General features: G+C 44.2%; 1 protein-coding gene across 2 annotated transcripts in view; it reads right to left on the reverse strand.

Annotated features, from left to right (window-relative positions):
- LRRC49 (leucine rich repeat containing 49) overlaps window positions 1–27,735 on the reverse strand; it is a 166,368-nt gene that overhangs the window by 70,619 nt on the left and 68,014 nt on the right. For both annotated transcript variants that reach the window (XM_044283298.1, XM_044283297.1), the window contains 3 exons: window positions 21,870–22,013; window positions 18,028–18,089; window positions 10,155–10,302 (listed from right to left, as the gene is read on the reverse strand). In XM_044283298.1, coding sequence (XP_044139233.1) covers window positions 10,155–10,302; window positions 18,028–18,089; window positions 21,870–22,013 — 354 coding nt within the window. The remainder of the gene's footprint in view (window positions 1–10,154; window positions 10,303–18,027; window positions 18,090–21,869; window positions 22,014–27,735) is intronic.

Below are 27,735 nucleotides of genomic sequence, written 5' to 3' on the forward strand. Positions count from 1 at the left end.
CAGAATCCAAATAGGAAAATAAGTCCTAATTAAACAAATAACAAAGATGATTTTGATCCCATAATAGTTGCAATTGAATTTTTAAAATAGTATTTTTATGCTTTACATAAAATAAATTCTGAGTATAAAGTATGACGAGCATTACATCCATCCAATTGTTTATATATCCCAATATCACGGCCAAACAATTACCTGTACTCCTGCCTGCTTATACAGTATACACACACTGCAAACACTTTAATGAGTGAACGCTGTGAGATCACTCCGATTCCTTCCCATTACATCACTGGGACAATGTAAACAATGCACAGCTACAGTTACAACAGCGAGAAAACCATTTACGAGGTGCTGGTAGTCATTCTTATGTTTTGGTCGCAGGATAAAATGGATAATTGTGTTTGACATTGCCATTATAGAACATATTATTCATGGTCTTTTCGCCCCAATTAGTTTTTAGCATAAAATCTATTGTGGTAACTGTCAAAACACATTTTCTTCACAAAAAAATTGTGTTCTCATATGGCTCATCATAGAGTAATTTGGGATACGGTTTGTCTTTTTTAGCTGCTATTAAACATAACTTTATAGTCAACTGGCAAAAGTGTACTAACTAATGTTTAGTTGCCATAGCCTATTAAATAAAATTGATTTAAAACCCCCATTTTCATATATCCTCCTATTAGGAAATTCTGAGTTAAAGGGGTTGTCCAGAATTAGGAAAAACATGCCTGTTTTCTTCCCAATAAGCAGCACTACCCCTGTCCACAGGAGGAGTACAGTACTGCAGCCCTGTCCTATTGACTCCACTGGAGCAGAGCTGTAATACCAGACACAACCCATGGATGGGGCGGAGCTGTTTTTGGAAGACAGCAACCATGTTTTTCTAATCATGGACAGTCCCTTTAAAAGAGGGGAGTCCCTGCACAGGATCTTCATTTCTTGGCCAGACTTCAGAATTCCTACCAGGGCACTTACAGGTCTAGAAGACTTGTCCGGCCCTGCATTACAAAGACAACACACTGATTTAAATGGATGGAGTGTAATGCTTAATTTCCCCTGTGGTGGCGCTGCAGGGTAAATAAACACAAGCAGCTTTCTCCAGAGATTACAGCTGATCGCTGGGGATCTACCTATTGTCGAATGACCCTTCTAAAGGAAACGGCTGGAAGGAGCGGCCAAGCCGCGATCACCTGCAGCAGTCAATGGTCGCACAATTTTAGGATACAATTGTGCAGCCATTGGCACTTGCGGCCAGTCACACCATGAGGCCGTACCATAGGTAGAACTATTGCAGATGTGTATATAAGTCAACGAAAAATATGACAAAGGGGTTGAGACCTCAGACAGGGACCATAATTTAAGTCCATGGCTGTCCTTTTACTAATATCTACAAGATGTTAGAGACATCAGCCTTCATCAGTGCATTAACACATATCAGCCATGTAGAATGATTAGCTGCATATTACCTGTGTAATTAGTCGTTACTATAGAATAATTACTTCTCCATGGTCATTTATCATCGTACTTTGAATCATAGTTAAGCACAGAACTGGATCTATCTGAACAGACGTCGTACTATTGCCATGACTTGTACTACAGCTCATCCCTGCCACCTAGTGGCTCATCCTGTACCTTCAGGAACAAAATTCATCCTGCAGTCGGTGGGTCAACACAGGACTAATGTCAATATAAAACCAAGAATTTAATAAAAGAAAGAATGCTTCATCATTTTTGCTAGTCTTATCAGATGCTCTGGAAGCATTGCTACATAGGACAGCACAAATAAAAAAAATGTTCCTTCATCATGCTTAAAACTATTGTTATTCTCCATAAAATCCATATGATAAGAAATGTGCACTGCAAAGCCTTGTTCGGACCAACTCTGGCCCTTATTCATAGCATATTGCTGCTCTAAAGAAAGGCTAAATTTAACAAAACCTAGCCAATAAATAGACACAATTTTGGAACGTGATCCTCCCAGATTAAGATCTAATAAAATTACAAAGGTAAGTGACAAAGGACAGTGTTTTTCAACTTTTCATGCCAAGTCCCCCCTAATAAAAAAGAAGTTCCAACCGAGTTCCCCCCAAGAAGCGAACAAAATAAGGCTATTCTGACGTCACTGTCATGGGCTCTGTTCCAAGCCTCTCACAGCCGTTTCTTCAGATTTGCTGGAAAGAATAGTGCAGCGTGCAGCACTAATCTTCCTGTCAAATTGACAGACATCACATTAGGACCCATATTGGATGGCTATTACTTTTTAAATTACATTCCACACTACCTAACATTTAGTAAAATGCAGCACTACATACCTCTTACATCCAGTGAAGTCTCCTCTAATGTAGACATTCTTTTTTTTCTCATCTTCTCCATTCTGACCAGACCTCAATGACTACTTCTTTTAGCCATGTCTTATCTCTGCAGAGTTTGCCACACAGAATCCTTTGGTTCCTCACTTTTTCATCATCCTCCCCACCTTCTCAACATCTCATCCTGGTTCCCCCACTGTGTCATCCTGTCACCCCCAATATGCTGCCTGCTGAGCCCCTTAATCCTATACTGCAGAAACAGATAGTCCTCCTGAAAATACCATTCAATAATTATTGCCCCTCAGTGTCAGCACAGGCGTCTAGATAGTTAGTTGAAGAGGGGCTCTATATCTTGACCCCCCTCTTCCCTCACAGCTAACCAGCCCACCTTTGATCTATATCTGGATCGTGGTGTTACTTAATCTCTATGCAGAGTGCACTATTGACATCTCTGTCAGTGCACCCTGCACAGGTTTAGCCCAAGCAGACCGTTTTCCCCTGATGAGCCTGTCACTCATCTTTTTCAGCGAAACGTGCATGTAGGGATCAGGTAAGCGAGGGCCTTCTAGGGCGCACAAATTCCAGGGTGAGGTTCCTGTAGGTGACTGGTGGTGGTTTACCACCATCCGGTCACATAGGCCAGTGTAGGGCTCCAGGGTATTACTAGGGCCAGCCAGCACTACAGACCACCCTGCATCACGCAATTGCCAGCACAACGGTGTGCACATCCATCAACACCAGCCGGACAATTGTAGATCCAGAAGCCTTTCATCTGAGTGGTAGGACCAGACGGTTTTTATTTTGGTGCTGCCGAGCATCTCTTTTCAGTATTTGACTTGGTATAGGGTACCAGCCTTTCCGTGTGGCAACCCGCCGCGTTGCTTCTGATTTATGTTTATGTATCGTCATATCTTGGGACCAATCTTCTAATTATACCCATTAAATGTTAAGTTTTAATTTTGACCACTTATTACATAATTTCTCTGTCTGATTCAGGTGGTCGTCCTCTAGTATCCTAATCTGTTATTTGTGTTTAATTTCATTGGTATGGCAGGTTTCCTGTCTGTCGGTCTTAATACGGACACATGGTTGGATGAGGCGAAGGAGGTCTTCTGTGACAAATCATATGTGCAAAAAAAATTCATTCCCTCCTTTAAAACTGCCTTTAAGGAACTGAATAAATTATATAAGGAACATTTATCGAGCTGGTGGGAGGTGCAGAGCCTTGACAACTACATCAAGCATGGCATTGTTCCTAGGGGCCTGAGGATTTTAATTACTCCTGTCAGTCGACAGAGAAGTCCCGGCTTCAGTAACCGTTGGGAACAATTAGCCACCACTAGCTCCCTCCAGTTCATGGCATTGCTGTTGGAGGAGGAGAAGCTCAATCTTGAGAATCTGGGGGAAAGACTAAAAGCCCAGATTGAAGTCACCAAAACCTTTACCCAGGATCCTGACTTTATTAACAAAGAAAAATTGCTACAGTCTTCTATAGAAAAGTATCAGTTCTATTTGAGGGAAAGGAAACACCGGCAATTCAATAAGGACCTTGCCGAATTTAAAGAAAATAAGGCGTATTCTGTCCTTAAAGATAAAGCCACCCTCAGGGAGGCGGCCTCCGAATTATCTACCACGGAGACTGACCTCTCTGATAGTGAACGTGAGCAAACCAGCACAGTTCCAAGGAGGAAGACTCAGTCTAGGAGGGGTAGGGGACGGGGAGGCAGGGGAAGGGGTCAACCCCAGAGTTTTTTAGATCAGGCAATCCCCTATCCACTGAGAAACAGGCTGCAGACTCGGGACCAGCAGGCCCCCAGGTAATAAATCTGTCTAAAAGAATACTTAATAACACTGAAATGGCTGTTCTGAGTAAAGGCCTATCTTTCGTTCCAACACGCCGTTTTGACGCCTTCACCTGGACTAAGGACTTACATCTGTTCATTAGGAAACTTAGGTGGCGCAAATTTTTTAGACATAAGGATGTACGACAGTGTCAGGAATTGGGGATTCCCCTAAATATTTTACCTGATGTTAGGCTGCTGTACAATTTGGATGAACCAGATGGAGGTTTTTCTGGTCTGGGTCCTTTCACGACCCTTAAAAACAAAAGTACCAGGATGCCCCCCTCTGGGGATATATCATGTTTGGATATTTTTCTCCAGCTTGTGACAGCAGACCTTAAACACATCACATCTCTCCCCTCGTGCCATAATTGCACCAGGGAAGAATGGGAAGCCATTACTTCACTCAAGAACGACTCCACGATCACCGTCAAACCCTCAGACAAAGGGGGCAATACGGTGATCCTGGACACGGCCGACTATAGGACAATGTGCGAGCAGATCCTCCAGGATAAAAAAAGTTATGAAGTCTTACTATATAATCCAACAGACGCATATTTAGTTGAACTTCTTGATATTCTACAGGATGCCAAAACTAAGAAACTTATTTCTGCGGAAGAACTTGAATTTCTGTACCCTAAACATCCGGTTATTGCAACCTTTTATAGCCTACCTAAGGTGCACAAGGGGACAACCCCCCTAAAAGGTAGGCCAATTGTGTCAGGAGTTGGCTGCATCAGCCAAAACCTGGGCATCTATATTGACAAAATCCTTATGCCCTTCGTGGTGTCCCTGCCTTCTTACGTCAGGGACACCATGGACCTGCTGAGGAGACTTGATGGGGTGAGCATTGAACCACAGGCCATTCTGGGTAGTATCGATGTCGAGGCACTGTACTCGTCGATCCCCCATCAAGTCGGTCTCCAGGCAGTAGGACATTATCTGAGTATGAGGGGCTGTCAATTTTCTGAACATAACATCTTTGTCCTGAAACTCCTGGAGTATCTGCTGACGCATAATTTTTTCTATTTCGGACCGAAACTCTACCACCAGCTCAGGGGCACGGCGATGGGTTGTTCTTGTGCGCCGACTTATGCCAACCTGCTCCTGGGCTGGTGGGAGTCCACCAGTGTGTTCTCTGAGGAGATGTCGTCAAGTACCGGGCCCATAGGGTTGTGGGCCCGCTACATTGACGACGTCTTCCTCATTTGGAATGATTCCAAACCGTCTTTTTGTGATTTTGTTGAGAAACTTAATCGCAACGACATAGGCCTGAGGTTCACACACGAATCTGACCCAGTTAGCCTTCCGTTCCTTGATATATCCATATCTAGGAAGGACGGCAAGGAGCTTTCCACAACCATTTTTAGGAAGCCTACTTCCACCAATTCGGTCCTTCACTGGAGCAGCAGCCACCCCACCCCCCTTAAGAGGGGCATTCCGTGCGGTCAGTATCTGCGCCTTAGGCGCAACTGCTCCGAGGGATCCGAATTCAAGAAAAAGGCTAACGAATTAAGGACCAGATTTCTTAACAGGGGATATCCTGACATGGTACTCAGGCAGGCTTATCATAGGGCGGTCGACACGGCTCGTCCGGACCTCCTGGTGCCCAGGGTAAGATTGCCTCAAGACCAGAAGATCCGATTGTTAGGCACCTTTGATGGCTGTGCTGATAGAATACGAGGGATCCTTAATAAGCACTGGCCCATTTTGCTGATGGACCCTGATATTAAGGAAGCCGTGCACGACTACCCCCAGATAACATTTAGAAGGGGTAGTAATTTGAAGGACCTTCTCGTACACAGCCACTTCACGCCAGTCCCTAGGCAAGGCACCTGGCTCGATCGCAGGCCCACGGGCTGTTTCAGGTGCAGTGGATGTGTGGCCTGTGGTTTCATCCAACCTGGCAAAACTTTTTTCAGCTCAAACTTGTCAAAAACCTTCCCCATCAGGGATTTTATCAATTGTAAGACGCAGGGCGTCATATATAAGATCACCTGCGAATGCGGCCTGGAGTACGTGGGGAAAACGAAACGTGAGCTGCGCAGGCGCCTTGGCGAGCATCTTGGCGACATTGCCAATAACAGGGACACTACAGTATCTAAGCACGTACATGACTATCACCAGGGGAACGCAAGCTGCCTTCGAGCTATTGGAATTGAGAAAGTAGCGAGTTCGGTCCGTGGTGGAGACTGGGACCGTATGTTATTACAGAGAGAATCCCGCTGGATTTATACTCGGTCCACAGTCTCACCCACGGGTCTTAATGAACAGCTTAATTACAGCTGTTTTATTTAGTACACTGGTGACGCTCATAATTACATAGCTCTTCTTATGACATTATATGATTATCCTTTTCCCTTTTCCCCGTCCACCTACTGCTTCCCTGCCCCTCTCTTTATTTCCAATTCTGCCTATGCCCCCTATGTGTGTCCGCTTGAGACCTCTACAGTCTTGATTCCTATATTTATCTTGTGCCATTAAATACCAAATCTAAACTGTGCGCAGCTACACATCAGGAGCTGCGATGCCGGACGGTGCCTGGAAATGCGTCCCGTTTGCCAGGCAACCGTCATGTGATCACGCCTGTATCAGCGTGATAGGACGCGGTGACGTCATCGCTGTCATGTCAAGTCCGCCCCTTTGCCTTCCTCCTCCTATGCGATGCATCGCTCCACGCATGCGCGGGCGTGCACCGCTCATTCCGGATGTGGGAGGCGTGTCTTTGCCAAGCCTCATTCTGAGGCTGGCTCGGTTTTTAAAAGGTAGCGATTCTCATGTGCTCCTTAAGCTACATAAGCCCAGGCGTCTAGATAGTTAGTTGAAGAGGGGCTCTATATCTTGACCCCCCTCTTCCCTCACAGCTAACCAGCCCACCTTTGATCTATATCTGGATCGTGGTGTTACTTAATCTCTATGCAGAGTGCACCATTGACATCTCTGTCAGTGCACCCTGCACAGGTTTAGCCCAAGCAGACCGTTTTCCCCTGATGAGCCTGTCACTCATCTTTTTCAGCGAAACGTGCATGTAGGGATCAGGTAAGCGAGGGCCTTCTAGGGCGCACAAATTCCAGGGTGAGGTTCCTGTAGGTGACTGGTGGCGGTTTACCACCATCCGGTCACATAGGCCAGTGTAGGGCTCCAGGGTATTACTAGGGCCAGCCAGCACTACAGACCACCCTGCATCACGCAATTGCCAGCACAACGGTGTGCCCATCCATCAACACCAGCCGGACAATTGTGGATCCAGAAGCCTTTCATCTGAGTGGTAGGACCAGACGGTTTTTATTTTGGTGCCGCCGAGCATCTCTTTTCAGTATTTGACTTGGTATAGGGTACCAGCCTTTCCGTGTGGCAACCCGCCGCGTTGCTTCTGATTTATGTTTATGTATCGTCATATCTTGGGACCAATCTTCTAATTATACCCATTAAATGTTAAGTTTTAATTTTGACCACTTATTACATAATTTCTCTGTCTGATTCAGGTGGTCGTCCTCTAGTATCCTAATCTGTTATTTGTCCCAAAAGTCCCACCAATAGTAATAATTGTCTCCCAGAATGCCTGTAGTAGTAATAGTGCCCCAAATAGTAAAAATATCCACCATTGTATACCAGAAGTAATAATGCCCTAAGTAGTAATAATGTTCCCAAAAGCTACTCAGGAGAAGTAAAAACCTACCATAATGCCCCAGCAGTAATAATACCTACCAACAGTGCCCCCAGTAGTATTAATGCCCCTTTATAGTGTCCCGAATACCAATTAAAACCACTATAGTGTCCCCAGTAGAAATAAAGCCCATTATAGTGTGCTCCAATAATAATAAAGCCTACCACAGTGCCCCCTAGTAGTAATATAGCCCACTTTAATGCCGCTAGAAGTGCTAAAGCCCCAAAGAGTGCCCCAGTAGTAAAAATTCCCACTTATAGTGCCCCCATTAGTACTAATACGGGGAACAAAAAGGACTTAATGAGAGGAGCAGTTTATCCTACTTAATAGAATAATCCCTATCCTTCCAGCTTTTTCACATCCACTTGGCATTGCCATGGAGTTATAATTCCTATTCCTCCTCTTGATAGTCCAAGAACCGTGTAGTAGTCCTACTTGACATACATAGACAATACCATTCCTTAAAGGTAAAGCCTAGGGCAGGGATGCTCAACCTGCGGCCCTCCAGCTGTTGCAAAACTACAACTCCCAGCATACCCTAATAGCTGTAGGCTGAACATCTTCCCTATGGAGTGATTACATTGACACATACAGTGTCTGATACATAGGATCAATCCTTTACTTCTTGGTAGGGGTAGGATTGTTATTCTTGTAACATACAGCCTGTACTTCCCGGCTGCCGTATACTCTCATATACCCACGTATCAGGGTAACTTCATTACCTGTTCATCATAACACTCCTGGACTACTAGTACTTTTCCCCTTTTTTGTTTCTCCTGTGCCTACTTTGTTACACAGTGTTTTACCTTTACTCCACGTTATATGCGAGCTGCATATGAGTTTATCAATCAGGTACTTTATCTCCCGGTCTTTCTATTAACCTCACAGTTTCTGTTACCAAATATGAGGTTACATATACCCTGTATTATACTATTTAAGCCACCTAATGGTCCCCAAACAATACTCTGATGGGTAATAGACACAAATAATATTATCAAAGTATGGAACATCGAGCGCTCCCGTCCTTTCTTGGACACGCCCCCCTCCGCAAGTGTCCACACTGTACAGCGCCTACCTCCCACCTCCGGCTCATCCTGATTTAATGACCGAGAACGTCGGTCTTAATAAATGTGCCCAGCTTCCCACTACATTGTATTCAATAGTAAATGGTTCCGCAAAAAAACAAGCACACATATGACAATGTCAACAGAAAAATAAAAAAGTTATGGCTCCCTTAGCCTGTGGATAAGTAGTAATGGAATAACCCCCTTTAATAATGTGTGTCCTGTTAAAGGCACCATCACACGTTGAATTCCTTGACCACTGAAGGCTGAGGTTACTCCACCTTGTACTGAGGCAAAATAGAGAGAGTCTGCAGACACATTATTAGTTTTTGTATGGGGTACAGCTGCGAAATGTTTCCTGTGACCTGGTTTTAGATTATTTGAACTACATCCTACATAATGGGAGTTTTAAATAATTATACAACATGAGTCCTATTACAAAGCAGTTATTGTTGTATATGGAATGGACCTTAGATTTTAGACCTCTTGGCGGTCCACATTTAAGAGCTCATACACACGAACGTGTGCCGGCCGGGCCTGTGCTGCAGACCGCAATTTGCGGTCCGCAATGCAAGGTCATCGACTGTAGGGCTGCCATATGCGGACACAGGACCCATTCACTTGAATGGGGGTCCGCCATTCGCATCCGACAGTCCACATCACAAAAAAGTAGTGCATGCACTACTTTTTTGCAGTGTGGAGACATAGACAGAAAACTCCTTAGTGCTTCCGATCCGTGCCTCTGTTCCACACCGTTATCTCCCGGCTTACGGACCCATTCAAGTGAAGTGAAGCTGTTAGCAGCCTACAATACAGGCACGGCCGAGCAACGGCTGTGTGTGTGAGCCCTAACTTTGCAAAGAAATTTCTGAATGTCTTTGAAAAATTTGCAGCAGGGAGATAGGGTAGCCCGATATCAGTAATAGCCGGGCTCCAATCGGGCTCATAACTATGAGTTAGTCCCTATTAGTGAAATGTACAGTGGACCTGTCCCTGTAATATGCTCCCCTTACATAGCAAAGCAATTTCGCAGGCAGATCCATTTTAATTGCATTAGTGCAGGGCCAACCTGCAGCTCTCCAGCTGTTGCAAAACTACAACTCCCAGCATGCCCAGACAGCCTACAGCTATCAGCCTACAGCAGGGCATGGTGGGAATTGTAGTTTTACAACAGCTGGAGATCCACAGGTTGGCCAGCCCTGCGATTAGTGTATCAGAAAATACAACCTCAATGCAAGATTTTTCTAGGAAGTTTTTACATCTTTTTCCTTACCGTGATTCTCTTCATATCCAGCTGGCGCAGCTGCAGCATATGTCCGAGAATAGTTTGTCTGTACCATGACTCTTGAGCTATAGGGTTGCCATCAAGTGTGACATCTGAAAGTGATGTGGAGTCAGCAAGGCACAGGATGTCATGGAGTCTGTCATAGAAAATAAAATATTAAGTCAACAAAACTCTTATTCCAAGCTCGTATTCTAGAGCTATTAGTTCTACATGTAATACCACATAAGAAATATCTTAAAGGAAAAGTTAAAAACTAAAAATGAAAACATCCAACAGGAAAGGGTATGTAAACAGACAAACACTTTAAGGCTAGTTTCAGCAGAGTTCAGAGCTCTGGCAGGCTGGATCTGGCACTGGTAGACGCTGCTTGAATGCCCGCTGGCCCCATTAACTATAATGGGAACCGGTGGTAACCTGACCGCAACCTCGCACATATGCTGAGAATCAGCCGGACTGACCGGTAAATGTACTATTAGCTTGGGAGCTACTATCCCATCTGGGCCTGCTCATCATACACTCACGAGTTTCAAATGACTACGAAATACCTTTTTTTGAAAGAACTGATACTTCATTCGCGAGGTACCACACTACTAATGTACAACGCCACTCTAGTTCACTTATGAATAGGGCAGCACGCTACGGTAATAGAGCACATGGGAATAGGAAGACCTGGGGGGAGGGGGGAGGCACAGATATGTAGCTGGATTCACCTCCAGGCTGCTGCTGCTGAGGGTGTGCTATGGAGAGTTAGGGGAGCAATATCTCATCATTGCTATGTGCAGTGTATGAGAGACATTATAGCAGCTATACTCCACCCGCTAGCTCGGAGAAAGCTGACAATTATAAATGGAACTGGAACTTACAGGGGGAAAACTGGAAAAACAGAGTCATATAATTGCCAGACTACTCCTCACGTACATTGTAGCTTATCCTGAAAAGTCACCTGTGATTACACATACAGTTTAAAGAGGTTGTCTGGGCTTTTACTATTGATGTCCAACACCCGGCACCACCGCCGATCAGCTGTATGAGGTGATGGAGTGTGCACGTGCCGTCTCCCTTTTCTTCTTCTGCTCTCTGATGTATGTCTATGGGACAGCAGCAGCGGACAGGAAGATAGACAGGAGACGGCATGTGCACACTGTGTGCCGTCACCTCAAACAGCTGATCGGCGGGGGTGCCAGGTGTTGGACCCCCACCGATCTAATATTGAAGACTTATCCTGAAAATAGGTCATCAGTATATACCACCATGGGCCATGGACAGGAGCTGAACTCAATCAATTTTATGGGAGCTTTTCTAGACATGGTCTAGTGGCGTACCTACAGGGGAAGCAGCTGCTTCGAGGCCCGAGTTGAGAAGGGGCCTGGGAGCAGTTTATTTTCTAGTACAATTTAAGCCGGGCCCCCTCCAGATACAGTCACATTGGGGGCCTGTGCCTGTCATAGGTGTACATACCAGAGTATGAAGGACCTTAGAAAAATAGTAATTGTAGGCTAAAGGACCTTTGATGATGGAGAAGGAGGAGGAGAAGGAGGAGAATGGAGAACCTGCAGAATGCAAGTAAATGTCTCTGTGTGTGTTAGTGTATCTGTGTCAACATCTGCTTATTCTGTACCAGCGTCTTAAAGGCTATGTACACCTTTGGGGGAATTTTTTTTATTATTGCATTTTACTCATTTTAAGCTAAAAAATATAATTTCTATTGGTCTATGGAACCCTTTTTTATGTACAGAGCCAAGATGCTGTAGCTGACAGGCTCCTTATTTCTGCTCTATGACTCTCATCAAAGCTGAATCCTTATCTTACTGATAAGAATGTGGCTTCAATAAGTGTTTATGACCTCTTAGTAGTTTACATATAAGGTTTATTAGATGACCAGTCACACAGCTAGAAAAACAGTTAACCCTTTGTAACAGAACCACCCAATATAACAATCCATAAAAACTGTAATATGTGTGAAAATATACAACAAATCACCAAATTAGAAACACACATATAATATAATACCATAGTTTATTAGTAATACAAATCATACAACATATAACATATAATATGTTGTATGATTTGCATTACTAATAAACTATGGTATTATATTATACTGTATGTGTGTTTCCCTTTGTAACAGAATAGCTCAATACTTTTAATAAAGGCCAATAGAAAATTTTTGAAGATTGAAGATTTTTAGCCAAAAATTAGTAAAAGGCCTTTAAATATCTGGATATGAAGAATATGGGGGACATTTATCAAGACCAACCTTTTAAGTGCCAGTCTTGATTCACTCTGTGCTGACAGGGGATGCAACAAATTGATATTGAGGCACAGGCCTCCTATTAATTGTTTGCCTCCTCCGGCAGTCCGTGCAAAACACTTAAAGGGGTTGTCTATTTGTTTTCACTATTGGTTTACTATCATACGAGCAATGCCTTATCTGCTCTGTTTATCTGCTCGCTGCAGCAATTGCAGTAGCAAGCAGTGTAATTACATGTATGGTGTCCCCATTCACTTCTATGGGACGGCTCTGTAGTATTCACTTGAACAGATGGTGCCATTCCATAGAGGTGAATGGGGGGGTCACCATACTTGTAATTACACCTGCTCACCACTCTTCAAACAGCTGATCGACAGGGGTGACTGGTGTCGGACCCGCATCTATCCGATATTGATGACCTATCCTGAGGATAGGTCATCAATAGTAAAAAGCATTAATCCTTAGGATACTGGAGATTTTTTTTGTTTTTGCGTTTTCATTTTTCTTCCCTATTTGCCGTGAGCCATAACTTTTTTATATTTTCAGTTACATAGCTATATGAGGGCTTATTTTTTGCGGGACAAGTTGTACTTTCTAATATCACCATTAATTATAGCATAAAAGGTAGTGGAAAGCGGGGGGAAAAATTCCAAATGGGGTGGAATTGGAAACAAAAACGCAATCCCACCACCGTTTTACAGGTTTTGTTCCCACAGCGTTTGTTTACGGCAAAACTGACCCATGCCCTTCATTCTCTGGGTCAGTACGATTACAACGATACCCCATAGTGTAAAAATTAATGTAAACTTTGAGAATTGTCTTTTTTGTATTTTTATTTTTTTTACATCACCATATTCTGACCCCCATAACTTTTTTGCGGGACAATTCCTAGTTTTTATTAATACTATTTTTGGAGTGTGCATGACTTTTGGATCACATTTTATTAAAAAAAATTGGGTAAGAGAAGCAATAAAAAAAATGGCAAATCGGCCATTTTGACAATTTTTTCCGTTACGCCATTAGTCGTATTGTATTTTTTAATTTTAATTTTTTTTAAAAACTATTATGGACTTTTCAGTCGCGGTGATACCCAGGATGTTTATATTTATTGTTGTTTAGGTATTTTTATTATACGGAAAGGGGGGTGATTACAATTTTTATATATTTTTTAATTTTTTATGATCATTTTAAGGCTCATAAATGATGTTTTTGAATTTTTCCTTTTAATCGATTAAAATAAATGACAATTTCTTAGCATTTTGCTCATTTCTTATGTTGGCCTGCCATCTGGTGGCCAAAATAAGAATTGCAGCATTAATGCTCTAAATTTCTTCATAGAGCATTCAGCTCATGCACTGAAGTCCCAATTGGCCACACGGGGCTTCAGTACTAAACATTTTTGCACATTCAGGTGCCGTGATCTCACTTGATCACGGCATCTAAAGCATTTAATTACCGCTGTCTGCATTATTGGCAGTTGCGGTAATTAGCCGCAGGTCTCTGCTGTTTGTAACAGCAGAGACTTGCCTGCCATGACGCCCACTCCACGCACGAGCGGGCGTCATGCTTGCACAGCACTACCAGCGCAGTACATGTATTGCGCTGGTAGCGAAAAGGTTAAAGGGGCTGTGCAGGCTGGTTATATATTGATGACATATCCTCAACCATCACCCCCGATGATCAGCTGTTCAGTTGAAGAGGAGGTGGCGATCCATGCGTCCACTGCTTCCTGGTCATTACACTGCGCCTCGTTTCCTTTGCAACGGCAGTGTAGTGTAATTACAAGTACTTGCTCTATTCAAGTGAATGGAGTGAGTATTTGCAATTACACAGTGCCTCTGAGATGACAGGCAGGGTAATTACTACTGTGAAGGGAGCACAGAGAGGTCATTACTATTGTAAAGGGAGTGCAGAGAGGGCATTACTACTGTGCAGGGAGCGCAGAGAGGGCATTACTACTGTGAAGGGAGCACAGAGAGGTCATTAGTACTGTGAAGGGAGCACAGAGAGGTCATTAGTACTGTGCAGGGAGCGCAGAGAGGGCATTACTACTGTGAAGGGAGCACAGAGAGGTCATTAGTACTGTGAAGGGAGCACAGAGAGGTCATTAGTACTGTGCAGGGAGCGCAGAGAGGGCATTACTACTGTGAAGGGAGCACAGAGAGGGCATTAGTACTGTGAAGGGAGCACAGAGAGGGCATTACTACTGTGAAGGGAGCACAGAGAGGTCATTAGTACTGTGAAGGGAGCACAGAGAGGTCATTAGTACTGTGAAGGGAGCACAGAGAGGTCATTAGTACTGTGAAGGGAGCACAGAGAGGGCATTACTACTGTGAAGGGAGCACAGAGAGGTCATTAGTACTGTGAAGGGAGCACAGAGAGGTCATTAGTACTGTGAAGGGAGCACAGAGAGGTCATTAGTACTGTGCAGGGAGTGCAGAGAGGGCATTACTACTGTGAAGGGAGCGCAGAGAGGGCATTACTACTGTGAAGGGAGCACAGAGAGGGCATTAGTACTGTGAAGGGAGCACAGAGAGGTCATTAGTACTGTAAAGGGAGCACAGAGAGGTCATTAGTACTGTGAAGGGAGCACAGAGAGGGCATTACTACTGTGAAGGGAGCACAGAGAGATCATTAGTACTGTGAAGGGAGCACAGAGAGGTCATTAGTACTGTGAAGGGAGCACAGAGAGGTCATTAGTACTGTGAAGGGAGCACAGAGAGGTCATTGGTACTGTGAAGGGAGCACAGAGAGGTCATTACTACTGTGAAGGGAGCACAGAGAGGTCATTACTACTGTGAAGGGAGCACAGAGAGGTCATTAGTACTGTGAAGGGAGCACAGAGAGGTCATTAGTACTGTGCAGGGAGCGCAGAGAGGGCATTACTACTGTGAAGGGAGCACAGAGAGGGCATTAGTACTGTGAAGGGAGCACAGAGAGGGCATTACTACTGTGAAGGGAGCACAGAGAGGTCATTAGTACTGTAAAGGGAGCACAGAGAGGTCATTAGTACTGTGAAGGGAGCACAGAGAGGGCATTACTACTGTGAAGGGAGCACAGAGAGGTCATTAGTACTGTGAAGGGAGCACAGAGAGGTCATTAGTACTGTGAAGGGAGCGCAGAGAGGTCATTACTACTGTGCAGGGAGCGCAGAGAGGGCATTACTACTGTGAAGGGAGCGCAGAGAGGGCATTACTACTGTGAAGGGAGCACAGAGAGGGCATTAGTACTGTGAAGGGAGCACAGAGAGGTCATTAGTACTGTAAAGGGAGCACAGAGAGGTCATTAGTACTGTGAAGGGAGCACAGAGAGGGCATTACTACTGTGAAGGGAGCACAGAGAGGTCATTAGTACTGTGAAGGGAGCACAGAGAGGTCATTAGTACTGTGAAGGGAGCACAGAGAGGTCATTAGTACTGTGAAGGGAGCACAGAGAGGTCATTAGTACTGTGAAGGGAGCACAGAGAGGTCATTGGTACTGTGAAGGGAGCACAGAGAGGTCATTACTACTGTGAAGGGAGCACAGAGAGGTCATTACTACTGTGAAGGGAGCACAGAGAGGTCATTACTACTGTGAAGGGAGCACAGAGAGGTCATTACTACTGTGAAGGGAGCACAGAGAGGTCATTACTACTGTGAAGGGGGCACAGAGGGGGAATTACTACTGTGAAGGGGGCACAGAGGGGGAATTAGTACTGTGAAGGGAGCACAGAGAGGTCATTACTACTGTGAAGGGGCACAGAGGTGGGATTACTACTGTGAAGGGGGCACAGAGGGGAAATTACTACTGTGAAGGGGGCACAGAGAGGTCATTACTACTGTGAAGGGAGCACAGAGAGGTCATTAAAACATTTGCTGTGGGGCCTAGTCAGTTCTAGCTATACCCCTGACTGTCACTTATTATATATGGTAGATCCTGTGTTATCTATGAATAGGTGATATCTGTCACTGTAAATCTGCCTGTAATGATAATGAGATGACTGCTGGAAATTGATATTTACAGACCAAGAAGTGGCATCTATCATAAGGCTTAGTGGCCAGTGGGAAAACTGAAAGAATTTTGGATTATTTTGTTTTTAAATATAGACAGTGACATGGGAAATTGTAAATAACACCAACATTTTATAAAACATGTTTAACAGAAACTTACTTATTGTAAACAATAGATTATTTTCTGACGACATTTTTTTTTTATAGTGAACCCGTCACGTTTAAAATGCAGACAGCAAGGTACACCGCAGAAGGAGCTGAGTTAATTGATATATAGTTTGTGGGAAAAGACTCATTTCAATTCCTTTTCATTCTCAAGGAGGTGATCTTGATTGCCAGCTGCAGCATCTCTGTATGCATATAGGCTGTCAATCACTGAATAGGGCCGTCTCTTATATAAGTCCGCTCAGCTCCTCCTGCGTGCAGATGAGATGGTGGCAGTCTCCCTTTAGGCAGTTGCAGCCAGAAAGTTCTGATTTCTGCTTACCTGTGAGGATTTAGTACTGATTAGCTAAATAAATGATCTCCATGGGGATCAAGCTTTGCAATAAGAAAGAGAAGTACTTGCATCAATTAACTTTTTTATATAATTTTTCCTGTTTTCCCAATAAATTTATCAGTGATATAATAAAGGGATAACAGCCAAATTTATAAGAAAAAAAAGATTACAATTTATTTATTAGATAGCGGATGCCAGAGAAACTGATATAAGGAATCTACAACTACTTCTTCTGCATGAGGCTAGAAGTGGTAAAGTACTGCAGGATTATGTCATTGTCATACGCTGCATCAGAGGCTGCAGGTATATACGGAGAAAACTCTGTGCCTTGCCCTGCTCGTACAGTGATACGCTTCTATCCTGCTGTCAGCAATGCATCCTTTCATAATGGTCCTTCATGGCTGGTAAACTCTGAACAATATCTCAATATCATCTGACTTCATACAATATAGTGGACCTCGGGGCTCCCTTTGGATCCTCAAACATGAAACCGTAGCAAACTGTTCATCTGTGTGTCCCACCCTTACTCCACCCGAAAATAACCCTATTATAACCTCAAGACAAGCCTGGTTTCTCACTCCAAGTCTCCAGAGCAAGTGAAGGAAAATCCATACAATTGTGACAACACACAGAACTACCCATAATACCGCCATATCGCACAGCAGTGACGACGGAGTAGTTTCCCTGCAGCAGTGTCTATACCAGTGTATATTTCTATTTCTATTACCTAGCCGTACGTTAAAGGCAGGAAGGGGTTAAAACTGCATCTTCTATTAAAGAGCCAAAAATGGGCAAGTTCTTGTAGACATCACGAAAACCTGCCTATAAATAAGCTGCAACGTCCAACAAGGTTCACTGCGGCCAAACTTCTAGTGAATCCAGAGGCCTACAACCCTCAGCGGTTGCCTGCCTGATAAGACACAGCATTAACCCTTCACAACAAAGACAAAAAAGGGGTTAACCAGCAGTACGTCTCGTCTCTGTAGCTGAATGCAGTTGGTCTAAAAGGAGGAAGGTGTGGCAGCTGCTTTCATCCTTGTCTGCAGGGTGCAGCATCGCAAGGGCATCCCCATTACACAGCACTGCCAAGGCAGCAAGACATCAATTGTATCCAGATCTTACCTTGAGATGTTGTTAAAGCTGAGATAAAGGAGCTGAAGGCTGGGCAAAGTCTCCACATCGCTCTAGAAGGAAGCACACATTGACGACATCAGTGGGATTATGTGACGTAGGCAGTCGCCTCTGCTAATTGCTGTGGTCCTGCTGCAGCATCGATGATAGGGGAGTGCCGTGGCTATCCGGAGGACAGAGCCGTTCTGCAGCGCCAGCTACACTGGCAAGGTGAACAGCAGGGGGCTGATGGGTGGGGAACAGAGGTCCTTGCTTTCAGTAGCCAACGTGCAGGCTCAGCAATTTAACTGCACGCAGGCAAAAAGGCTGTGATCAGCTGCAGAGCAGCAAATTGGATTTTACAGTGCGGTCCTAACATGACACAGCCCTGGCAGACGCAAAACCGAAGGGGGCACCAGAAAACCATCTTTACAGCCTATTGTTTGCAGCTAAGGACATGGTCAATAATTCATTATGCCATAGATAATTACTCCATTTGACGATTTCTTCCAGCTAAATCACAATATTACGATGAAAATCTCTATATAAATCTAGCAGGCTACCTGATAATGATATGTACTGTATACAGCTGGGTCCAGAAGTATTCGGACAGTGGCATGATTTTCATTATTAACCCCTGCACCCAACCGTATTTTTGGTCTGCATGCAATCTGCATTTTTTTTGCTGATCGGATGCGGACACATTAATTTCAATGGGTCCGCAAAAAAGCGGAAGGATCGCTGTGTGCTGTCGCCAGCTGTATGTCTGTTCCGCCAGCCCCCCCAAAAAAGAACATGTCCTATTCTTGTTAATTTTGCAGACAGTGAAAGGGCAATTTTAACATAGTGCAAAATGGGAAAATGAGGGACGCACATAGATGGTATCTGTGTTTTGCGGATCCACAATTTGCAGACCGCAAAACAGATACAGTTGTGTGCATGAGACCTAAAAGGTAGACTTTTGGCTTTTAGGCCTCTTGCACGCAAACGTTGTGTGCCCATGGCCGTATTGCGGCCCGCATATGGCGGGTCCGCAATACACGGGCACAGGCTCATGTGCAGTCCGCATCACGGAGGCAGACCCATTCACTTGAATGGGTCCGCAATCACGGAGATGCGGAACGGAAGCACGCATCGGAACCCCACGGAAGCACTACAGAGTGCTTCCGTGGTGTTTCAGTCTGTGCCTCCGCACGGCAAAAAAATAGAACTTGTTCTATTTTTTTGCGGTGCAGACGGATCACGGACCCATTCAAGTTGAATGGGTCTCGATCCGTCCCGGCCGCCACATGGACGTTGCCCATGCATTGGGGACTGAAAATTGCGGTCCCCAATGCGTGGAATGGATGCACAACATTCGTGTGCAAGAGGCCTAATTCAAAGGATATAACAAAAATATTGCATTAACTGTTTAGGGATTACAGCCGGTCCTCAAAAGTAATTGGGCTAATTACCAATTCTAAATATAAGGACTCATTCAGACGGCCGTAAGCAAAAATGCAGATCCGCTTTTGCGGATTAGATGCTGACCCAGCCACTTCTATGGGTCTCTTTTCTTCCATTCTACGGCTCCGCAAAACAAATGAGACATGTCCAATACTTGTCAGTAAAAATCAGGATGTGGCCCCATTGAAGTCTACGGGTCTGCAAAAATAAGGAATGCTATGCGTTTGTTTGTTTTTTGCAGACAAGCTGAACTGTCCGCAAAAAAACAGATCAGCATTTTTGTGGACAGCATACGGCCATCTGAATAAGCCCTTAGGATTATATTCAATACTTGGATAATGTCTGGGACCCATGGACACTGTTTAATACGCCGTCAGAGCTCCATCAGCCCCATAAATGTGAACAGACTGGTGGACGGACATGCACACTACTACTCCATTCAGAATGATATGCTATGCGTCCGAGCTGTTGTGTGCACGAGTATGCCGTTTCTTATCAGTTCAGAGATAAATAAAGAAATCAATGGCATCATTGTGGAGAAATGGAGATCTGATGGTGGAACTGTAAGAGTTATTATTTGGAATGCACGTCGAGACCCTCCTCCTGACCTCAATACTGGATACTGGGGGGTCTATGTGTCACGCACAGGATCGTACATTGATTAGTTCAGACAGAAGGCTCACATTCATGACTGTGGCACTGGCAGACTAGGGAAATCAGTCTCCGTTCATTAGATGCTAATAATGAGTCTTATTTAAGGGGTTCTGGAAGTAGATAAGATTATCTTCTGGAAGAGTTCTTAGGCCACACGATGACCACGCATTTCAGAGTGCCCTTTGCACAGAAAAGAAAATTTACTTAACTGGTGGTTGTGATTTCATAAAATGTATCCTTATTGTAAAAAATACCGGTACTTGTGTACAGCAAAAACATTAAAAAAAAGAAAGAATTCAATAATTTAAATAAAGTTCTGTCAGCCCAGTACTAAAAATCCAGAAATCCTGGCATACTCTGAAAATAATCCTTAATTTACAGTATATGAGTTGTCTCAGAATGATAATTTATCACTTATTCATAGGATAGCGGATAGGTAGGGGTCCACACGGCTAGTTACATAGATTTTAAACAGAGCGGTAGTGGGCATGCTCACCCACCACACCATTTAAATGGGGGGACTCTTGATCTCATGATTGGTGGGAGGCCCAGCAGTTGGACCCCCACTGATCAGACACTTATCACCTATCCTGTGTCATTCTGAGACAACCACTTTAACTCCTTTAAATCTGCATTGAAATGCAATAAGCCCACTCAACCGGTGAATAGCTGCAGCACTGTTTAAGGAAGAAAGCAACCATGTTTTCTTCATAATCCTGGGAAAACGATGTAAATATCTACATCATTTAGAAAATAGAAAAGCTCTGTGGGGGTCATTTATCAAACTGATGTAAAGTAGAACTGACTTAGTTGCCCATAGCAACCAATCAGATTCCACCTTTCATTTTTCACAGCTCCTTTGGAAAATGAAAGGTGGAATCTGATTGGCTGCTATGGGCAACTAAGGCTACTTTCACACTAGCGTTCGTCGGTCCGCTCGTGAGCTCCGTTTGAAGGGGCTCACGAGCGGACCCGAACGCAGCCGTCCAGCCCTGATGCAGTCTGAATGGAGCGGATCCGCTCAGACTGCATCAGTCTGGCGGCGTTCAGCCTCCGCTCCGCTCGCCTCCGCACGGACAGGCGGACAGCTGAACGCTGCTTGCAGTGTTCGGGTGTCCGCCTGGCCGTGCGGAGGCGTGCAGATCCGTCCAGACTTACAATGTAAGTCAATGGGGACGGATCCATTTGAAGATGCCACAATATGGCTCAATCTTCAGGCGGATCCGTCCCCCATTGACTTTACATTGAAAGTCTGGACGGATCCGTCCGAGGCTATTTTCACACTTAGCTTTTTTTTGCAATTTTAATGCAGACGGATCCGTTCTGAACGGAGCCTCCGTCTGCATTATTATGAGCGGATCCGTTCAGAACGGATCCGCCCGAACGCTAGTGTGAAAGTAGCCTTAGTCAGTTCTACTTTACACCAGTTTGATAACTGACCCCCTGTGTTTTCTGTCCCATTAACCAACCATCACACAACTACATATTTGTCACCACCCTCACATCCTGTACCATAAGTGAGCCAGGGATCCTGCATTTTACTATTTTTGTTCTATTTTTGTTGTGATTGCTTCCCATTTTTCACCCATTAGGTCTACACAGCAAATTGTCTAATTGGCTCCTATAATATAGAGTAATTTTTCTTTACCCATTTTACTGAAACACTTTAAAATTTGACCAACGGCATTTGCAAGGACTTTACTAGATAACAGACGTCATGTATATTATATGTCCTTACTATATACAGTCCTCACCACAACACTGATGTTGTTATGCCTCAGGTTGAGCTCGGTCAGCGAGTCTAGACCATTTAGGTTTTCCACTTGGCTTATTTGATTTCGAGCAAGGTTTAGCACTCGCAACTCTCCCAAGTGACTAATATTCTCTATTTTCGATATCTGTAAGAAAACAGAACATCAAACAGATTAGGCTATGTTCACACCTCCAGTGTGAATTCCAGCAGGCTGTTCCTGCAGACAGACAGACTGACAGGATTCTCCGGAACAGGCACATGTCCAATGACCCTATTCCCGAAGAGATCCGTACACATTCCAGCAGACAAGTGGAGAACCGACGGGACACAAACCACTGCATGCTGCAGGGTTTTATAAAGGGGTTTTCCATTTACAACCACCTATCCCTTATCTATGTCTGATTAGCAGGGGCTCCTGCCATTTACGAGAATGTGAGCCATGCTCCCCTGTATGAGTAGAGCGACACACACGTGGGTCCACCGCTCCAATTAGCTCTATGGGAATGCAGGAGGTAGCCAGATACAAGCACCCAGCTACGTCCGTCGCCCCACAGAGTTGAATGGAGCAGCAGAGCGCATGTGTTCAAATGGGGAGATGCCGGCCCCCGTTCTCCTGATCAGCAGGGACCCAGTGGTCGGACTCTGCCAATTACCTATACTTTGTTCCTTATACAGTCATGTGAAAAAATTAGGACACCCTTTGAAAGCATGTGGTTTTTTGTAACATTTTTAATAAAAGGTTATTTCATCTCCGTTTCAACAATACAGAGAGATTAAAGTAATCCAACTAAACAAAGAAAACTGAAGAAAAGTCTTTTCAAGATCTTCTGTAAATGTCATTCTACAAAAATGCCTATTCTAACTGAGGAAAAAGATAGGACACCCTCACATGTATTCCCTCTTAAATTGGCTCAGATCTCACACAGGTATATCACACCAGGTGCACATAATTAGTAGATCGTTACTCTGCATGTTGAATGAGGCTTGCCCTATTTAAACCTCAGACATTTAGTTTGGTGTGCTCCTGACTGTTGAAGTGAGAGTGAGCACCATGGTGAGAGCAAAAGAGCTGTCAGAGGACTTCAGAAAAAAGATTGTAGCAGCCTATGAGTCTGGGAAGGGATTTAAAAAGATCTCAAAAGATTTTGAAATCAGCCATTCCACTGTCCGGAAGATAGTCTACAAGTGGAGGGCTTTCAAAACAACTGCCAACATGCCCAGGACTGGTCGCCCCAGCAAGTTCACCCCAAGAGCAGACCGCAAGATGCTAAAAGAGGTCTCCAAAAACCCTAAAGTGTCATCTCGAGAACTACAGCAGGCTCTGGCTACTGTTGATGTAGAAGTACATGCCTCTACAATCAGAAAGAGACTGTACAAGTTTAACTTGCATGGGAGGTGTGCAAGGAGGAAACCTTTGCTTTCCAAGAGAAACATCGAGGCCAGACTGACATTTGCCAGAGATAAAGTTGACAAAGACCAGGACTTCTGGAATAATGTTCTTTGGACAGATGAGTCCAAAATTGAATTATTTGGACACAACAGCAGAGGACATGTTTGGCGTAAACCAAACACAGCATTCCAAGAAAAGAACCTCATACCAACTGTGAAGCATGGAGGTGGAAGTGTCATGGTTTGGGGCTGCTTTGCTGCAGCAGGACCTGGTCAGCTCACCATCATAGAATCCACGATGAATTCTACTGTGTATCAGAAGGTGCTTGAAGAACATGTGAGACCATCAGTTAGAAAATTAAAGCTGAAGCGGAACTGGACCATGCAACATGACAATGACCCAAAACATACTAGTAAATCAACCAAAGATTGGCTGAAAAAGAAGAAATGGAGAGTCCTGGAATGGCCAAGTCAAAGTCCAGATTTGAATCCCATTGAGATGCTGTGGGGTGACTTGAAAAGGGCTGTACGTGCAAGAAACCCCTCAAACATCTCACAGCTGAAAAAGTTCTGCATTGAGGAGTGGGGTAAAATTTCCTCAGACCGATGTCGAAGACTGGTAGATGGCTACAAGAACCGTCTCACTGCAGTTATTTCAGCCAAAGGAGGTAACACTCGCTATTAGGGGCAAGGGTGTCCTATCTTTTTCCTCAGTTAGAATAGGCATTTTTGTAGAATGACATTTACAGAAGATCTTGAAAAGACTTTTCTTCAGTTTTCTTTGTTTAGTTGGATTACTTTAATCTCTCTGTATTGTTGAAACGGAGATGAAATAACCTTTTATTAAAAATGTTACAAAAAACCACATGCTTTCAAAGGGTGTCCTAATTTTTTCACATGACTGTACCTACTATATATCTTATGAACAGAGAATAAGATGTTGTAATGGGACAACCCCTTTAATGAACATAAAATATCAATAATGCCATCATCTGTGGCCTGTGCATACATTACTGACAGATGTACAGTCAAATTGTTCAAAGGCTTTCTTGGTTTAGAAAATTTATTTATACCCAATTGGAGCGTTCTGAGTAAATGGAGGTCAGCTCCTTATCTGTCACTTCTATCAATTAGCCCGTGTGGAGCGCGGATACAAACAGCATCTCTTCATGGAGGGCCCAGAAAGTCCATGTATTACGTAGACAGCACACTGCTCTCAATGGAGACCATGTGGCCAGCCGTTGTAACACTACAACCCCAGGCATGCTCCATCCCCTTCTATGGGAGTTCTAACAGGCACGCAAGTATGCATGGTGGGTTTTGAGGTTGCTGACCCCCGATTTATTTCCTGATTAATTTCTACGTCACATTCAGTTAACCCTATTAAAAGTATTTATCACAATTAATAGCTTCTTGCTTTTCCTAGTCTCACGTGTCCGCCGCCTCACTTAAGGCCTATCTTTGAGACTATACATTCAATCCCTTACCACCTTCTGTCACCTTCAGATTTATTGAATCCACTCTTTACAAAACCCCAGGTCAACAAACATGCGGTGGATCACATCATCACATCCCGCCTAGACTACTGAAGTACTGTCCCATGCGGCAGCACTCTATTCACACCATGGTTAGAAGCCAAACTCCCAAAATATTTGCCAAATATATCAATGGGGGTCCATTACCTTCAAGACAAGACATTGTTCAGAGCCTAAACGTGGGTTTACACTGCCAGATTGTCAGCTACTGTTCTAAGAATGCTTAGTCCCAATAATCAGTCTGTCTAAAGGTGCCACAGATCACCCAAGGAACCAGTGAATTGCACAGTAATTGCACAGTGTAATTGTATTCTGCACTTAGGACCATTAAAATATACTGATACTAAGATAATTAGCCGTTCACTAGGAAATTCACTGGAAAACTGCCTTGTAGGGCTCAGCTAAATGTAATAATACCTTTAATTTAGTGATCTGTTGCTTCTTTCCGGAGATAAAGTACTTTTAATACATATGCAAATGAGCCATTAAGGGGGCGGGCCCAAGCCACTCAGTGGATCCTTGCTCCTCCTGCTTCCTCTGCCAGCCCTTCTGTCTCCTTGATTGGCAGAGTCTGGTTACCGCATAGTCATCTCTCGCCTTTGCCCTGTCAATCAAAAAGAGGAGGATGGCAGGGGAAGCCCAAGGCGCAAGGTTGCACAGAGTGACTTGGGGCCACGCTCAGTGCACTTAACTGCTCATTTCCATACGGATTAAAAGTACGTTTTCTCCAGAATGAAGAAATGAATCACTAAGCGAAATGTGTTATTACAAGACATTGTACCTGAAGTAACAGGGAATTTCCTGCTAACAGAATCCCTTTAAGGGCTGGATAGCTTAAAGGCAAAAGATATGTCAGTTTTTATTTTTCTACTCACTTTACTCCTCCGGAGTCAGTCTGCAAAGGGTCAATGATCTGAAGCATTTAGATCTTGCCATTAGATCTCTTAGCTTACTACTCCATGGTATACATTAGCATAGCATTAGCATTAGCAAGCAGTTCCGTCGCTGGAACTGCCTGCCGGATCCGGCAAAATGTATTCCAACTGATGGCATTTGTAAGATTGATCAGGATCCTGATCAGTCTGAAAAATGCCTGATCAGTCAGAAAAATGCATTGAAATGCCGGATCCGTCTTTCCGGTGTTATCCGGCAAAACGGATCCGGCGCATGCGCAGACCGGAAGGACGGATCCGGCATTCTGGTATTTTGAATGCCGGATCCGGCACTAATACATTCCTATGGAAAAAAAATCCGGCATTCAGGCAAGTCTTCAGTTTTTGGGGCCGGAGATAAAACTTAGCATGCTGCGGTTTTATCTTTTGCCTCATCAGTCAAAAAGACTGAACTGAAGACATCCGGATGCTTCCTGAACGGATTACTCTCCATTCAGAATGCATGGGGATAAAACTAATCAGTTCTTTTCTGGTATAGAGCCCCTAGGACGGAACTCAGTGCCGGAAAAGAAAAATGCTAGTGTGAAAGTACCCTTAAAGAGAATCTGTCACCTGGTTTGACCATATTGTAATAAAATACTTTCTCTCCTGCAGCGGTTTTATTTCTTATTTTCATGCTTTCATTTTGCTAAAAAAGTTATCTTTGTGTTATGCAAATGAACCCTGAAGGTGCCCAGAGGGGCGTTATTCTTAGAAACATAGAATGTGTCGGCATATAAGAACCATTTGGCCCATCTACTCTGCCCAATATACTGAATACTATGGATAGCCCCTGGCCCTATCTTATATGAAGGATGCAAAAACACAAAATGCAATCGCACTCTGCAACCAGCACTCTGCCCTGCCTTTATGCTGGATGTTGAATGAGGCATTGGTGTACATTTTGGCCAAAGCGCAATAAGCCACTCACCACGTCAAGGTCGCCTCTATGAGTGGTCCCTAACACTAGTTCCTACCTGTTATGGGCCATGACAGCCACACAAAGTCCAGGGAGCGCAGGTACAGCATGCACGCCAAGCACACTCTGCTTTTAACCCCGTCCGGTGCCATAACAGCCCTGGAGGCTGGTTTTAAAGTCAGTATAAAACTCTGAGTCTGCTTTCATAGCGCCTACCAGTAGCCATTTGGCTCCAGGAGAAGTATATAGTGGGCTCAGCATGCATGTTGGTACTTGCATCCCTGGATCCGATGGAAGCTGTTATGGCACCGGGCGGGGTTAAAAGCAGAGGAGGCGTGCTTGGGCTATAAACTAAGGCGGGCTAGGCACTACAGGGGGGCGTTACTGGGCTCAGAGGGTGAAGAATAACGCCCCTCTGGGCACCTTCAGGGTTCATTTGCATAACACAAAGATCGCTTTTTTAGCAAAATGAAAGCATGAATATAAGAAAGAAAATCACTGCAGGAGAGAAGGTAATTTATTACACATGGCAATGGTGAGAGCTTAATATGGTCAAACCAGGTGACAGATTCCCTTTAAGCACGCAGACACAGGAATGCAAATGAGAAGAACATGAACAATGAGTCATTCTGAATCTGTGTCTAAGCTATCCAGGCATGACAGTACTTTAGAGCAGCTTTCTATGGTGATGGATTCCCTTTCATGAGTAGAATACCACTGGCATAGGTCTCTATATCTGTGAGCAGACTTCTACAGCAGTAGTGCTGTTCATACAACAAGTAAAAGGCAAATGACAGTAAATGTGCAGTGTCACTCACCTGCGAGCATACATGGCAGGTGGAGAACTATTCAAGACGGACATCAGGCAAATCTCAAACATGCAAATAATAGTAAATGTGGTCTTCAGCATTGAACGCCACATCCACAGACATTACATTCACGGCACACAATGTATAGAATAGGAAAATAATAGCTTATTTGACAAGCTGATATGGGCTTTTAATATTGGTGACGTATCCTCAGGATAGGACATCAATATCAGATCGGCGGGGGTCCGACACTCAGCACCCATGCCGATCAGCTGTATGAGGA

Source organism: Bufo gargarizans, chromosome 2 (genome assembly GCF_014858855.1).
Source record: "Bufo gargarizans isolate SCDJY-AF-19 chromosome 2, ASM1485885v1, whole genome shotgun sequence".
Lineage (NCBI taxonomy): Eukaryota > Metazoa > Chordata > Amphibia > Anura > Bufonidae > Bufo > Bufo gargarizans.